The sequence below is a fragment of the Centropristis striata genome, chromosome 9 (assembly GCF_030273125.1).
Source record: "Centropristis striata isolate RG_2023a ecotype Rhode Island chromosome 9, C.striata_1.0, whole genome shotgun sequence".
NCBI lineage: Eukaryota > Metazoa > Chordata > Actinopteri > Perciformes > Serranidae > Centropristis > Centropristis striata.
The window spans coordinates 34,645,044-34,662,739 of record NC_081525.1 but is presented as its reverse complement, the minus strand read 5'-3'; the positions used below and the strand labels follow the sequence as shown (position 1 = coordinate 34,662,739).

Below are 17,696 nucleotides of genomic sequence, written 5' to 3'. Positions count from 1 at the left end.
ATAGTAGTGGCCGGCACTGTAAAACATAAAAAAAACGCCACATCTCCACAAGCACAACAGAGAAATTCTGAGTGCAAAGTTGCAACAACACCACATGGAGTCAGAACAGAGAGAGCGAGGCAGCCGAGCTGAGCTGCATCATGTTGCACTGTGCTGTATCGTCGACAGCAGTTCATCTTTCCTGTCTATGGTGTCGTGCCCATTGTCTATTCCCATTAGCCTGTGACCGGCGTGCTACGGTATGGTCGGTGCGGGTGCTAGGCTAGCAGACGCAGACGGCTCAGGGTGGCAGATGCCTGGCTTTTCTGTGGATGCCCTCCATCAACTGATGACAGATGTCAGGGCGCCTCTTGGACGGCAACACTTCATCACGCTACCCTGTTCCCGCTCCTCGCCCCACTGGATTCAACAGCCTGCTTGGCAGACGCCGCGCCCATCCCTACTGCACCAGCCCCGTTCCCTCCTGCCACACCTATTCATTCACACACACACACACACACACACACACACACACACACACACACAAACACACACATCTCTGCATCCATCAGTCAAGCGTTATTACATCAGACAGCCGTCATACTGGCAACCAATGGATCACATGCTAATGCGCCCAGACGCATCCACTCTGGAAATCTAAAGTATCAGTCTTTAGGGTGTGTGTGCGTATGTGTGTGTGTGTGTGTGTGTCTGTGTGTGTGTGTGTCTGTGTCTACTGCTGGGCAGAGAGGAAAAGTTTTTCAAAGTTGTAGAAATACTCAGTTTAAAATTACACATAAGGTGAGGCTAAAATAGAAAGTATTCTTTCACATTATGCTCAGAGAATTGGTGCTGTTGTTGTTATTGCACACTTACCATTTTGGCCTGCTGGTAGACTTGACCACAGGAGACATGCCATCTCTGTATAAGCTCTTGGTCTTGGAGAAGTTGACTATGTTGAAAATGACCCTCTGAAAGACAATGAAAAACAATGAAGCCACGTTAATACCACCAAAAAATAAATAGCACTATAGTTGCGAGAATTGCTGTAACTCTAACAGTGTTGTTTATAATGTGCACAGCATAGAAAAAGTGGCAGTTGTCAGTAGTTGTTGCTGCTGGCTAGCCAGCCGTTTACGTTAACTGTATGGCATAAAAGCATAGTGGAATTAGCAACTAGCTCACTAGTTAGCCATCAGCTAGTTAGCTTGCTAACTCCACCAAAGTTGTTTTGTATGTGCTATCCTAAGAGTTTGTGAATGAAGCAGTAAGTTGTTTAAATTAGTAATTTATTAGCTAGCTCTCCATGCTGCTTGCTACTCCACTGCTTGTTTGGTTATTACTGCTAAACCTCACCTCAGTGAGTTCATGACTTACTGCAAGTCTACAGCCACTACAGTGGTCACAGTCTTTTGCAATGGCAAAGATACACATAAAAATAGCCACTCTGAGCTTCATGCTATGTTGTTTTGAATCGGAATCTGCATTCTACTGTTATTTCATTTCTGTGGTGCAAAGAAATGAAGAAAGGGCGAAGAAAACTGTGAGCTTACAGAAACATTGCAAGTTTTGAAATGTTCATTTTTCATTAGAAAAAAAACACCAAGTTCTCCACGGCAGAAGAAGTCGTGTGTCAGTACCACAAATTACGGCACTTAGGTACGTATCGCGGCTTGCGCTTCATGGCACACATACCGCAGCTCGCGGTACAATAGCGGGTTCTAAAAATAGCACACACGTACGGCTGCAGTTTTTGTGGATTTATGTTGAAACTTCTGCTTGAGGCATTATAAAAGAAAGTTTAAACAGTAAATACAGGTACGTTAATGCCAGAAATGAAGTAGTTACAAGGGTAACGAGACTGCCACAAGTTACATAAAAAAACATAAGTTACATTGAAACGTAAACAACGTAACTTAAGTTAAAAATGGTTTACTTTTGATTTAACACAGGACACGAACCCCGCTGTCCTGGGTGAAAATCTGCCCTTTGTTCAACCCATCCACCACCCAAATCAGCCAACACGCTGGAATCCGCCCTTTTAAACTTGGCTTGGCTGTCAATCACTACCAAATCAGCAAGATGGTGGCGGACGCATGACATCGGTCGTTGAAATACGGAGATATAGCTTGTTTTCCGTTGCCTGTACAAACAATCTATATTGACGTGTTTGACGGGAGAACAGGCTGAAAAAAAAGTTAAATTGGGAAGAAAAGTCGGAAATAACTTTGTCATGTCTCCAGGATACACATAATACCTTAAGGTGAGTTACACTGATTTTAACCTACAAAATAATTTAGTCTAAATAGTTTGAATCTGACAAAATGTGACCTTTTTAAAGACCGTTTAAAGCAATATGAAAACATACTCTACTGAATATTTACAAAGTGGTAAAATAGAGCAAACTTCTTTCAGTGTATACAGTACATGATGAAAAAGAGATGAGGGATCCTTACAATCCTTCCTCTAATGTGACATGAGAACGGCTGTAAATCATAAACCCCCAACTGTGGAAGAAGCTCAGAGTGGGGTAAAAGTTGCCACTACCACCATTGCTAACACCAACAACACACAACATCACCCCACATTAACATTACAGTGAGGAGATAAGGCAGCTTTAATGTCCCGCAGATGATCCCATGTTGCAGTAACAAAGTTCCTGATAAAAAGCAGCAGCTCTGAGGAGCGCCAGCCTCTAATCTGGGAGGACATTACGGCTCTCCCCAGAGGGACGCTGCCTGGTCCAAAACATTAAGCTTTGCCTGGAGCGCAGAGGACAGCCATGGTGTCTGGCTTTCCACCTCCTCTGGACCAAGGACTTTCTTTCTTAGCTAAAATATCTTGCTTCCTTCCTCCACCTCCAGCATGCATGATTAGGATCTGGAAGAGTGGGAAAATGTGAAGGGAGGAATGAATAAAAATACTTTTTAAAAAGTCAAATGAATGGCAATGGTAATATGGCGGTGAGGTAAATGAATCCTATTGATGGGGCATATCAAATTACCAACTAAGTCCAGGTGGTGGAAGTTAACTGGGTGCTACTGAAATCCTATTACAGACTCCCCACCCTCCTCCCCCTCCTTTTCTTTCTCCTTTCCCTCCCCCTCATCCATTTCTCCCTTTTTCTCCTGCCTAGCATCAGAGGAATGGGGATTGCGGATTGTGGCAAGCTGATTCAGACTTAGGTAAAATGACATCTAACTGATGTTGAGACTGGCAGCAGGCTCCTGTAGCAGGGAGATAAGACCATTGCTGCTGGCATTTCAATTACACTTTACTGCCCCGCACATCTGTTGCGAGAGCTACTTTTCAGCCTTTTCCCCTCAGGCAAATACAGCCTTACTCTGACTCCACTGGCTTTCTTTGACTGCACAGCCTCCTTCCTCATTCTTTATCCACAACAAATTCAGATTGTCTTCCTCCTTAGCTTCACTCTACCCACTGTTTGTAATCTATTTGTTCGGCCTGTTTAACTCAGAGGGAGCTGAGGCTGGACAGATGACAGAAACACAGGCAGAGAAAAGGCAGAATGATACACAATACAGGGGTGGGAGACAGTAAGGCAGAGAAAAGGGTGATGTAGCTAGTAGAGACATAGAGCAGGGACGGACACAAAGAGACAGAAGATAATTACACAACAGGGATGAATGTGGGTGGGAGGCAGGATGTTACTGAGAGGTAAAGAAAATAAACTGGGCTCCTCTGGCTCAGTGGACAGATGTGGAGGGCACAGACAGGTGGGCTGGTAGGTGGGAGGCATGTAGAAGTCTCAGTGTGGTTCTCTGATTTCATTGAAGCTAAACAGATTAAAAGAGAAGCTTTTCGTCCTGTGACTCAACATCGGATCACAAAGTCAGTGTTTAACCTACAAGACAAGAGGAACTTTGAGAAGCTTAAAAGCAAGGGAGGAAAACCCTGGACAATTTACTTACAGGCGCGGATCAGAATGGGAAAATGTTTGCAACACTTTCAAAATACTAGACCGTTGTATAATCAGAGTTTGGGAGTAACTTGGTACAGTTTCTGAAAATAAGTTGTTACATTTACTGGGAAAAAAAAATCACAGTTACTAATTAAAATGTTGGGAATTACAAAGGAATTAAAATAAAATAAAAAATAATTTAAAAATATTTGTAAAATATAACAAATGTCTTCTGTTTTTTGTTTTTTTTGAAATACCATCAATGGTAGGACTGCTACTGACTACTACTATCCATTGAGAGTGATATCTCCACCCTCAGTACTTCAGTGAATTTGGGGTCTTTTTATGAAAATTCGATGTGCCATTTTTGTGAGGTGGAAGGCGTTTTTCTCTGTGTTTGCATCTTTTCTCTATTTTCAGGGCTCCAAATGAATCCAACTGTATGATGGAGATTGGAGTGACATGGCTGAAGTCGTGTTTCCACAACATCAGGAGGGACCAGTAGTAATCTTGATATTCGTTTTTGCATGAAATTGTACTTGCATTTCCACCTCTTATCACAAATGCATAAGCATAAAGATCAATTTTTGTGGCTTTGGTTGACAGAAGCCTTATAACCACCACATCTCTATTATCTATGTTACTTTTTTCGTCTTTCATTTTTTTGTAGTCAAATCCAGATTTAATTCAAGCAAAAATACAACTTTAAATATGGCTACAAGCTAGTCTGTTTTCAGTTAAAATAATTTGTCAAATTATGTCAAAATGTCATCCACTGCTGTTTGGAGAACGGGTATGGTATTTCCCTTTAAGCAGATTACATACCTGTAGCCCTCACAGAGCAACAGGACTGATATGAGCATCTGCAGTCTCTAATTTGAAGCATGACTTGCTGTATTTACATGGAGCTCTCAGTTCACATAATCATGTGAGCTGACACACCACAGAATGTGATGCGATTTTTGTTTATACAACCCCGATTTAAAAAAAAATTGGGATGCTGTCTTAAACGTAAATGAAACAGAATGTGATCATTACTAATCCTTTCTGACATATTCAATTGAAAACAGCAAAAAACTATGTTGTTCTGCATGTGTATCTTAATTAGCAATCAACGGTGTCAGACACTGTAAAAAAAACATTTCAAATTTGACCAATAAACTTGATTCTGAAACTGAATTTCTCTCACAACACGCAGAATTTTTCATAGAATTTGCATCAAACAAACGGCTGTGGAGCCAATTCTCCAGATCGTTAAAATTTATGCACAACCAGCACCAATTTAGAACACGTGTGTGTGTGTGTGTGTGTGTGTGTGTGTGTGTGTGTGTGCGCATGTGTGCTGCCCTGGAAGATTTAATTAGGCTGGGAGCAGTTAGAAGAGATTAACATCCATGCTGTCTGAGCTGTCATGTCGACGGAGCGTGTCAAAGCCCTGCGCCGTCCCCATCACTGCTGAATTACAGACTGGAACAGGTGTCTCTGCGGTGTCACAACACACACACACACACACACACACACACACACGGATAACAATAGGCGTCCTTAAATATTGCATCCAAACTATTACATTTTGGAAAATGAGTTGAAAACAGTTGAACCTCCTTTGGCTGACAGTCTTACAACATGCAAAACTCAAATGAACCTTAATGATGCAATAAGTAAGATTTTCACTCTCTCACAGCAGCAAATAACTATAATGTATCTGCAGGGACTTAATGAGGTACTTCATCAAAACCAATGACTCAAAAAATACTCCCATGCAAAAATACAACACTACAAATCTACAAATAAAACTTAAAAGTAGCTTTCGAAACTAATTACACTAACACAGGGTCACATTGATGTTGTAGGTGACAGTCTGAATGATTGTTCTAACCCCAACCCCTTCGCTAACCTTTAGACGGACTAGCCAGCCAGCCAGCAACAGGTCCCGGCACTAAAATAGCCTTGCTGGTGCCGCTTCAGGATAGGATTGCGTTTAGGACCAAATACTGTCTTTTGATCTCCATCGATCCAGCCTGTGGCCAGATAGCATTGCTTCCTGGAAGGAGCCCCGATAAATTATTAAAGAAAGCATTCTAAATGTGTAGTCCAAGACTTCTGCAGAGAGAATGAGCACTTTGTCCTTTTGATAGTGATGGTTGAGCAGACTTTATTATGAATGATCTGAACAATAATAGTGTCTCCAGAATGTGAAAGCTGTTACGGGGGAGATTAAGTTCTGAAAGCACACTAATTAAACACTTGTAGGTTTGTTAACTTAAGTTATTGATGCATTATATTCAAGGGGAACTGAAGATTTTTACTTTGTTATAGATTCAAGAACAAGTATGTTTGTTTTAGTAATTAAAAATAAATATTACAGGCCTGTTTCACTGTTGTTATTAACAACATGCCATTTTTAAATTTTAGATAAAGTATATTTAATGCTTTTTAATTTATAATATGCACTTAAATCTTGATATGTGTGCATTACAGTGTCATTAATTACTTGTATAGCAGAAAATATAAGTTTTGGTTACTATACAGTACCAATACATTAACAATGCATGTTGACATAACAGCATTTCAGCAGGAGTCATATGTTATCAAAAGAACTGCAAATATATTACAAATAACCATTAACAATTATGTTAATTCCTTCAAAGCCATATCAAATCAGTTTAATTTAGCCTTGTGCCTTATTTTATATAAATACCTACAACATAGACATTACCTAACAATTCAAAAGAGAAGCTGCACCACTTAACAAGATTCAAAATAAAAAAAGAGATCACTGAACACCAAAAATAAATGTATATATAATATTTCAGGACATTATTGAAAGATTAAATACAATTAGGTCAAAGTGGAACTTACAACTAGGCGGACATTAAAAGAGACAGACGTGTAAAGCAATACATTCATTGGAGGGAGTACTCACGGAAATGATACATTCTCTAATTTACAACTATTATTATGTACAATAAAATATATAAGCATTGTAGAAATACTATTTGTATGAACATCATATGTAAGCAAATGTGAACGTATGTTAACTCCTGCATTCCCACAATAAAGTATCACATCATAAAAACAATGTAAAAAGTGTTTAAGCAGCCTACAGCTGAGATTTGTTGTCCTATCATAGTTTTAGCTACAATCCATTGTGCTGATGGGTCTATGTGCAAACTGAAAGAGCTCCAGGGACCCTTTCCTGTTGCTGACCCTGAGATCAGATCAGATCATTTGATTCTTTTTCTTTAAAATCAGTTCATCATGGAAACAATATTATTCCCACATCACTGCACTTGAAATGTTGCCCAGTGGTCTAAACAATGTATCTGAGACAAATCGCCCGTTCAGGTCTCAGGTTTCCTGCACTCATCACCAAACTGCGGTTCACTGCATCACCTTGGCTACAGCGTGATATCCTCACAGCATAACAGGAGCGAGCCGAGCAGATCTGTGAGCCCTGTCCACAGCCATCAGAGACAGGCAGGCTGATAGCTGCTGGCAGCTCTGCCTGTTCCTCTCTTGTTGTCTTTGATCAGTCTGATCACTGACGCACAGCGTGCCAACTACCCAGAGTACTGGGGACTACCTGAGCACAATACACACACACACAGAGTCCAACACATGTGCAGGTAGACACACATGCACACAAATACTATACATTATAACTGTTAAGAGGAATGAAATACACACACAATTAATAGAGGGAGGATGCTTAGACATACTAATTTAGCTAATAAAATACCAACAACTGTATAAAGTAAAATCATGTATTATGCATCAAGTTTCAGATCATCAGAACAATTGTTTCACTTTAAAAAAACATGGTCATAATAAAATCATTGTAAATAAGAAATTGCTCTTAATGACCTGACTGGTTAAATAAAGGTGAATGAATGAAAAAAATGCCCTACCCTCAAATAGTCACTGAGCCTTATATAGTGTTCAATATGAAACTGTGAGAGCACCAGATTTGTAATTTACAGCAAATGAGTTAATGTGAAATTATGTATAAATCATATAGTAATGAAGTAATGACTAATTATGCAGCATTGCTTCTCACCTGGGCAACGTTGTTGAAGTAATGAGACATGTTTTTCAAACATATGTTTAACTAATGTAGTGCTCTCTATTTTAATTATATACATCTGAACGAGGGCTGCAGCTACATCAGCTGTTTCCATCATGTATTCTACCAATTATTTTTAAACAATTAATTAAGAAACTGGAAAAGAATATGGAAGTATTTATAATTAAGAGGAGAAGGAATAAAAGCATATCATGGATGTGTTTTATGTTTTCCTGATCGCAGCAACGTATTTTATTTTTAATGTTTCAGTGGCAAATTGTGCCAGGAGTATCAGTGTACTGTATGTCACAACTGTTCAGCTGCACTGGCAAAACATTATGTAAGTTACATGAACAGCGTGACACTATGTTCCACTGACAGATATCACTTCCTGGCAGGTGCCATTTAAAAGTGAAATGTCACTGGCAGATACGGATCCTTGTCGGCAGCTGTCACTTAGTTAAGTTATTTACAGTAAGACAGTCGGCTAGCCAAAGCCACTATGGTAGGGTTTAATAAAACATGGGTTTTATTTTACTAGTTTGGGTCATTGGTTCTATATATTATAATATGGTATTTACTTAACTAACTGCTGAAATCTTTGAGCTTGTGTTAGTACTTAAAATAGACCCAGGATGTGGAGGTCAGACAAAAGACGTCTTTTGCAAGCAGTGAGTATCTTACTTAGTTTGGCTGTAACTTCCTGTAACTTATAACTAAACTACTGTAAACATCCATCACAGCTCACAAACTGACTTCCTGCTTCAACTTTGTAATCAACTTGTATTATTGTTGGGTCTCATTGGACCGTCATCCCAGTGCTTCAATGCCCTGGGATTGGATTTGATTTTATGGCAACATTAATGTTAGCTAGGTAGCTAACTCTTGGTTAACAGAGGGTTGACTGCACAAAGTCAAAGATAACAATCGCACAAAATGTACGGTGATAAAGCACAACAATCCCCAGCAACATTCAATGTCTGGCTGCTCTGCTCCCACAAATTAGCTTTACTGTCTGCTATGATATTGCTCTTAAAAGGACAGTAAAAACGTTAGTGCCTTCATGCAATCGTGGAGATTTTTAACTACAAGGGCTCAGAAAAGCCATACAAAAAGATGAAGCACTGAAACAAGAAGCTTCTTTTCTAGGAGGCCGCTTATGCTTTCAAAAATGGCTAACAACTTAAAATAAAATCAAAGAACAAATTACAGAAGATCAGAAGAAATTATTCAACATTCAAAACATCTGTAGCCAGTTGGCCTTTGACTTTAAATGTGTCCAATGAGACCAGCTCCATTAAATTCATGTGATTTTCTTTTTTCTAAACCTTATGGATTATACAGTATGGCGTAATCATAACAAATAGAACTATTGGCTGGAGGTTAAAAAATAAAACCCAGTGAAATAAACTGTAGTTTTTCTTTAAGGCTAGCATGTCCTTGGGACTACTGCACTGCAAGTGAGACGTACGGGACAAAATTCTTGAAAAACAACATAGGTTATAGTCAGATTTACCTAGCAGTTGTGTACTTTACCACTCACTGAAAAACAGAAAGCCTTTTCAGTGGGTTTGGGGTGACTCCCCAGGGTGGCATTATGGTGAAGGCCTGCTCAAGCAGGGCAGCTCAGCTGTGGCTAAGCTCCTGTAAAGCCTGGTGACAGTGAGGAAGGTCACAAGGCAGCAATAGGTGGCCACAACAGTATGACAGGGGGGACACTGAGGGACAACCTGAGGCCCGATGGGACAGGACGGAGGTGGTGGGTGTGTTTACATGTCAGGGAGACCGGGGTACCGCCAGGACTCCTTCGGGAGCACACACATGACTTTGAGAAAAGTCTGCTATACATAACCTGACTGACTGTTCACATACTGACAATGTCACACGGTAGGACTAAATGTCAACAGTGTCACGAACACGAGTGCCCCCCGGACACACACACACACACACACACACACACAAACACACACACACACACACTTTACTATTCCTGCTCTCTTTTACCTTCCCACCTTCTCTTTTCTCCTTCAGTGTGATGTTGATGCTGACAGTTTAGGTCCCCAATGACCAATGTCAGCTCAAGGTGCTGACACAAGGAAGAGGAGGACGGGACCCTTTAAAACACATTACAGGTACACAGGCACACAAACACAGAGAACGGCACTATACCCTGGCCCCCTCCTCTGCTACTCACCCAAGTCACACACACTCACCTGAAGGTAAACTGACAAAACAACACAGTAATATTCCTACAGTAGTTTTGGTTTGTTTGTACTTAGTCTGAGATGCCCCGTGGAAAAGTGAGCTAATATGCGGGGGAAGTTGTGAGATACCTAGCTATTGATCCTGGGGGCCACGAGTCCCAGCAGCAGCAGCCTTTTAAATGTCAGCTTTTAATTTCCTTCTCCCTTCTTCACTGAAAAAGATTTATTCAAAGCAGTGCTGTTCCAAGAGATATCAGATAGCACGGTGACAGTCTTTTAAAGAGCTTTTGTTTGGTTTAGGCATTCATGGCTTTTTGTATCAGACTCTTTTATTCAACCAGAGGAGGAGGAAGTTTCTGTATTGGGCACTGAATTGAAAGGCAATCTCTCTCTTCCATTGTGAGGCGATGTACAACTGGAACTTCTTTAATTAGGGCTTCTCTCACACTGACTGACAGCAATGGCCAATACCCTCCAGACACTGATGGAGGTCACAAACTCACAAACACACGCCCCCACACACACAGGACCACATATGTACAGACACACACAAATAAACACCGGAATTGTAAAACATTAACCTTTTGTATTATGAAAGAATATTTACAGTTCACACAATAAACTAGCTGTGAAAGCCCAGACATAAACATTAGTCACCTCTACAGAAGTCTTTTATTGCCTCATTTAATTACCGAGCCACACACCTCACATGTTGCAGAAAAATGGCAGCTCTATAATAAGATCACACATTCTTGTTGTGATTCGATAATGACCGTCTGTGTGTGTTTTCCTGCAGCGTGTCTTTGTTTTTTGTGTCGATATGCGGTGAATGCGTCATGGTCAGATAGCCACAAATTGTCAGATCTATAGGGACTGGTGTGTGTCTTTTGTCCAGTATATCAATTGAAAGGATGTTTGGACAGCTCCATGGCAATAATACCCTATGTTCTTTGAACATGCAGCTCATCCTTTATTATCACCGTGCCTACACCTACCTTATCCCCTACTTGTGCAATTTATATGTCTGAAATAGCACAGTATGTGTTTTTCTTCTCATAGTCACTCTTTTATTTAGTTATTAAGCAAGCTATCATAAAAAGTATCGGTCGGGATACAAGATAAAGTTGTTTTGGCCCCAATCTGAGTCCATTAAAATTGGTTATTAGGGTTGGGTCATTGTCTGCAAAACTCCATCATCCAATCGACCCCCCTAAGCATCGATGCTATTGTCCGGGGTGGGGAGAGTCACATCATTATGTCACTGTACATCACCACCGCTAAGCATAATAACAACAATGGCAGACTACATCGTCTCTCTACAAATGTTGCTCCTGGTTTTTAACAAGCCTACATTGACATCCAAATGACTGGTACAACACATTTATGCTGCACGTTTTTAATGCTATGGACGCCGATTATGTTCTTACTAACACTGAATGAAAGATGTTAATGTTAGACTTTGTTGTAAGCTAACGCTAGCCTGCTAGGTCTAACTAGCGACCTAGCACAGACTACCCGGTATCAATCACATTCATTCATTCTTCATCCTTAACCGCTTATCTCCACTCGGGTCGCGGGGCCGATCCCAGCTGACATTGAGCGAGAGGCGGGGTAGACCCGGGACCGGTCACCAGACTATTACAGGACTGACACATAAAGATAGACAACCACACTCTCATTCACACCTACGGGCAATTTAGAGTCAATTAAACCTAAGTGCATGTTTTTGGACTTTGGGAGGAAGCCGGTGAGAACCCACGCTGACACGGGAAACATGTGAACTCCACACAAGAAGAGCCACAGGCCAGAGTCTAGCCGGCGACCCTCTTACTGTGATGATTAAAATAAAACATATAAAATGAAATTAATAATACATATGAGTTGGTCTTGTTGGTCACAATAATCCTGCCCCCAGCCCCTGACGTAAGCGATTTGTGGTTTGAGACCAGAAAAGAGTTGGTGCCGCTCTAGAACCAGTTTTCCTGACCGAGAGCTTTCAAGGTAATTCACAGGAATGTGAATCTGTGTACATACAAATGAAGTATAAAAAGAAGAATAGTAACATCTTTCTAATATCTATAGTAGAAAAAGGGAAGAACTGTTTGGAATACAAGCCACATGTTGTTGCTACTACGCTGCGACGAGGACAGAGCTAGTTCCAGTCAGTCCACCTCCACTCCCTCAGCAGAAGCTCTGCCGCTGCCACAGGCGTTCAGTGAGGGATGAACACAGAACTGCTTCACTTCTCCTCTTCCCTCCTTCCCTTTCCCTCCACACATTTGTCTTCTCACCTTCTTTTCCCCCCTCGCCTTCTGCTTTAAACATGGAAGAGTTAATTTGCACATTCTGCAGGCAGCATCTCTTTCTATTTATCTTTCTTCTTGTGTTTTTTCCCTCTCTCTCTCTCTCTCTCTCTCTCTCTCTCTCTCTCCTCTCTCAGGCAGGGCTGTGCTGTCAGGCCCTTCCAGAGCAGTGGGGTTGTCAGGAGTGATGGATGACTATCAACCTTCTGCTGTCTTCCACTACGCTCCTGGGAGATTTACAGGCTCGCTGACTACCAGGCATGAAAACCAATCTCTCTTTCTCATTCTTCCCTCCCTTCCTCCATCCATGCCTGCCTCGCTCCTTCCATCTCACTCCCTCTATTTCAACATCTCCTCCGTTACCAAAAAAAGCTCTCATAATGGAGAGATGTGTGCAAAACAACATTGAAATTCGTGTGTGGACGGAGGGGAAGCTATTGCTCCTCTTGAGGGTTATTGTGGATGTGTCAGAGTGGAATAGCGTCCTCAGAGTGATACGCCCGGTGTTTGACAGCCTATCTCTCCCATCTTCATCTTCATCTTCTCGACTGCTTCCAGCTCCTTCACAGACTTGCAACACATGAGCATCCATCCACGTTCCTCTTCCTGGTGGTAATTATAGCATCGAAAGAAAGGTGCTGGGCTAATTGCTGTCTCAAAATAGTAATTGCTTTATTATCGCGACCATTTTTGGTAATGATCGTTCAAAGGCATTATGTTAATGCAATTAAACGGTTTCATTATTATTCTTGCTTGCACTAATTGACGGTATTTTCCAAGGCTGGGCTCCTAAATAAAGTTGTATTGAAGAACTCAGAGACAACATGAGAAGTCACAGACAGAAAGAGTTTGCTTAACAATTCTCTTGGCTCTGTGTTTTATCTTGCTTTCAAAAACCAATATCACATCAATATTACTTGAAAGAGGGAACTATTATGCTCATTTTCAGCTTCATTTTTGTATTTATATATTTGTACAAAAATGTGTTTACATGCTTTAATATACAAAAACACATTCTGCCCATGGCTGCTGCACCTCTATTCACCCTCACGTTGTAAGTGCAACTCTTTGCTCTTGTTGTCTCTGTACCATCTGTCATTGCAGTATAACAGCACGTTCTACTATGAAAAATTACAAATAAAAGCTTCAAAACCACAATCAAAAATGTTCCAGCAGGAATGTGAACCAAAACTGGTGAGAAATGAAGAACACAGGTAGTCAAGATAACAAGTTTCCCTGATGTTAGCATGTGGCTTCACATAACAGTGTATGCAACACAGGGATTACTTTTTCCATGCTACATTATTATAACCTTTGGCCCAGTTTGACATGAACATTCAACATTGTAATTATGACAGAAAATAAGGAAAGCATATTAGATCCTCTTTAAGCAGAGTAAAAGATACCACAGATATCATGACACCCAACCAGAGAATCTAGCTCAGTGATATTCTTGACTAAAGACCCTAATGAACTAAGACATCATAAGCAGGAATGATAAAATATTGTGTCTCCCTGCTCACAAACATTTCCTATAACCACCACCTTTCAAAAAGTGTCTGGGGAGGAAACCCATATTTGCATTCATTTGCAAATTCGGGAAAGGAACCATGCTGGCTACTGGAATAAATATGAGCCTTAATATGCACACAGTGCTGACACCACTCTTCAAAAAGAAGGTAATAGACATAAATGACATGTAAATGTTATTTAGATTGCCATCTAATAGCATGCAAAGCAGCACTGTGTCTCGCCTTATCAAATATTTGAATTAGAAGCCCCACCTCGATCTTGGGCTGCGTATAGTGATGATAACTGTGAGCATGTGTGTCAGGCTACCCGTGTATGTTTGAGTGTGCATGCATGTATGTATGTGATCTTGACTCTGTAGCGATCTCTGGTCCAATCTGTCAGCACAGTACATGTAGTTTATGCAGTGTAACAGGTAAACACACGTGCGATGCTTTCATTGACATTCGGCAGGCTCATTAAAATCAGATCACATCTCAGGAGGACAGCTTGAGGAGGATTCTTGTTCTGTTCCCTGTGCTAAGACAACATAGCGTGATGCTTAACTTTTGCTTATATGGGCCTTGTTAGCTTTGAACCTATCAAGTCTCGACTCTGAGTGACAAGGCGGGATTGGGATCGGATACAGAAAAGGAAGAGTACACAGCTTCAGGTGAATTAAAGCCACTGGCTTGAGATGCCAGTGTGATCTAAAGCTTGCCTGCCTGACAACATTATGCATACTTGTTTATTTGGATTTACCTCTGTTGTAAAACTTGATAGAACAAGAAAAAAAAAACAAATAAAAAGGATGAGTTGTAAAAGAGCAAGGATAGCCTAGCCGATGTGTTCACTCCAAAAAAAAAAAAAAAGACACTCCTGTGTGTGCAGATTTATAGGAGGTCAAAGACCAGATTTTGCCACCAGCAGTTTCACGTCTATGCTCCTGTAATATCAGGCGTCAGAGTAAATATGTTATTTTTGTTTTCTTGCACAATCTGCATTAATTAGAAAAAGCACCCCCCTTGGTCAGGCGCCACACTTCTGCCAGGAGCCACGGGGCGAAAAATGAGTCATTTTGAAATGAATAATGGATTTGTGTCTGCAGGGAGAGAGACGATTCACACAAGTGTATGTCAGTGTGTGCCTGTGTGTGCATCTGTATCGACTAGTGTGAGTGTGTGAACCCTGCATAGAGTCTATAAATACGTCCTTGCTGGTCATTTCGCTCGGCCAGCCCAGCTCCATACTCCTCCAGATGCTCTCTCTCTTTTCTCTTCCTCCGTCATTTCACCAGCAGACGTGAATATGCAGATGTGAGGTGCAGAGAGAGGGGTGGAGCAATAAAATCATAAATAAACAGGAGCTTTGGGGGTTTTCCTGCCACAGTAACTGCTGCCATTTGACCTCAGGCGGTCTGTGGAGGGCAGGGATGATAGATCTGCCCTTCTCCGTCCTACAGCTGTTCACACATCAACAGCAGAAGTTCCAATTAAAACGTTGAAGTGGTGGCATCTTTATCGCTACTGACACTCTAGAGGCCCATGTGTCACTTCAGGCCTGGATGAGCTGATGAAGGAGACTTGGTGAAGAGAGGGGAGGTAGGGAGGTTAATGAGAGTCCAGTACTACTGGCAGCCCATATTCTCAGTCTCCCTCTGTGCTGCCACAGGCCTTCACTCTGACACACTCTGATATAACACATTCAGACTAATTTGAAGGCTTGCTGAAAACTGAGAACAAAACATGAGGTCAAAAGGGGAAGAAGGCTGTGTGTGCGTGCGTGTTTGCGTCCGTTTTCACAGCAGCTACATGACTGGGTGAGGATGGAGGTTGAAGGACACTGAGGCTCATTTCTGACAGCCGTGCTGTGTCAGCAGGAAGTGATGTCACGGGTCAGTGTTGGGAATGTGGAGGTGGGTCTACGAGGGCGCTAACCCTTCAGCCCTGCTGGATAAGCACTGAGAAACTAAATTCAGTATAAATGCTGTGAATGGCAGATGCCCCAATAGAATATCAATCACTTTCTGCACTCCACAACACACTGCCCCGCTCTATTTTATATATTATTTTGAAGAGAGACATGGGAACAATGTTGGTTCAAAGATGCCACTGGTACCATCCAATCTGTTTTATGAACATGTGATGCACCTCATGCAACTAGAAAGTAACTCTCTCACAAATTCACAAATGAATGTTTAGCAGACTGCAGATTCTATATTTGTTATGCAAAGATAATTTTACCATATAGAAATAGGAGTAGTTTCCTAAAATGTTAAACTTGACATTCAACTTTTCCAGGCATGTGTACGACAAACTGTGAACTCTTAACTGAACTATTTCCAATATTCGGTAAGAAATACAGGCCTATGATTACATTTGACGGATGCAAAAAGTAAATAGAAAAAGTCAAACACACAAAATAATATTAAGGAAAAAATAGACAACCATATTGGGACAGGACAGAATGCAAAGTTGCAGCCATGACAGTAGAAGATACTTCAAATATGGAATTTGCTGCAAAGAAGCTACAAATTCTACAACGTGGATGTTTTGCACATATCTTCAACCCGGCAGCAAAGAAGATCTATACAATTAAAGCATTTTCAAGGCGGGCACCCAAGAGTCAAACACAAAATGTGTTTTCTGAAGTCTCGACCCTTGATTTTCAAATTGTATCAGTTCATCCTAGAGTCCAAGTGAATGTTCCCTTCTGAGAAATCACATTTTGGTCCATATGTACGTATGGGCAACCCGACAACATACAAATTACTCACTGACTGCACATGGCGACTTCAACAAACCTACATCTCCAGGAGTTTAGTGTTTGGTGCTGCTGTGAGTTTTGTTGCCTGCAGGTGGCTCAGGTTGGTGCTGGAACTCTACAGCTGGATTATATTGGCTGTTGCTGGTTTTCAGATGCTTTGCACCAATGACACAGTGTGTCCTTGTTCCTGTTACTATTACCAGATCATTTATACCTTGACATTTTTACAACTTGTTGTGAGTGGAACGGCACAAATCAAAGAGCTGACATGACCATCGTCTTGACAGGGGAACACAGAGGACGCTGGATTTGGATGATCCGAACAGACGCGGTGTGAATCCATAAATAATAGAGAAGGGAATTAGTGTGTCTAGGAACACTGTCTTGCTGTTTGGACGACACAACACACTTCTTTTATACGCTCCGTATTGAACTTGCACCTTTGTAAAATACTTAATCCGGGGAATATTTTTCTGGCCTTCTTCAACCGCCAGCTGCATGACTGCCCGACGGCCAGTGACTGAAACTAGAAATGGTTTCCCATGTCTTTGCCTCTGTGTACCTTTCTGTTGGCTCTTTGTGATTGAGAGGCTGTAAAAAAGCAATCTTCTCTACCTCCAGCTCATCAACATGCGCGGGTGCACACGCATACACACACACAAGCACACATACTTACATGCTTCCGTCCAAGAGAGACCGTTAAAACGTGGCATAGCATTTTATTTTAGCTGCTGTCTGTCTGGAAACAGATCCAAGTCTGTTTCTCTGTCTGCAAATGATGAAAAAGCATCAAAATGGACAACACTGCTGCATCTGCTGCTTCACCACGCCACGGACGAGCACAAGGAGAAGATAAAGAAAGGAGAAGTAACAGGATGATGGCTCAGAGTCACAGGATGAACAATGACTTGAGCTTCCTAATGGTTCAGGGGAACAGTACTGTGGCT

The 17,696-nt window shown here is 41.3% G+C and overlaps 1 protein-coding gene across 1 annotated transcript in view; it reads right to left on the bottom strand.

Annotated features, from left to right (window-relative positions):
* agbl4 (AGBL carboxypeptidase 4) overlaps positions 1-17,696 on the bottom strand; it is a 318,197-nt gene that overhangs the window by 190,743 nt on the left and 109,758 nt on the right. Inside the window, exon 4 of the mRNA XM_059341738.1 lies at positions 856-950. Within this exon, the coding sequence (XP_059197721.1) occupies positions 856-950 (95 nt within the window). The remainder of the gene's footprint in view (positions 1-855; positions 951-17,696) is intronic.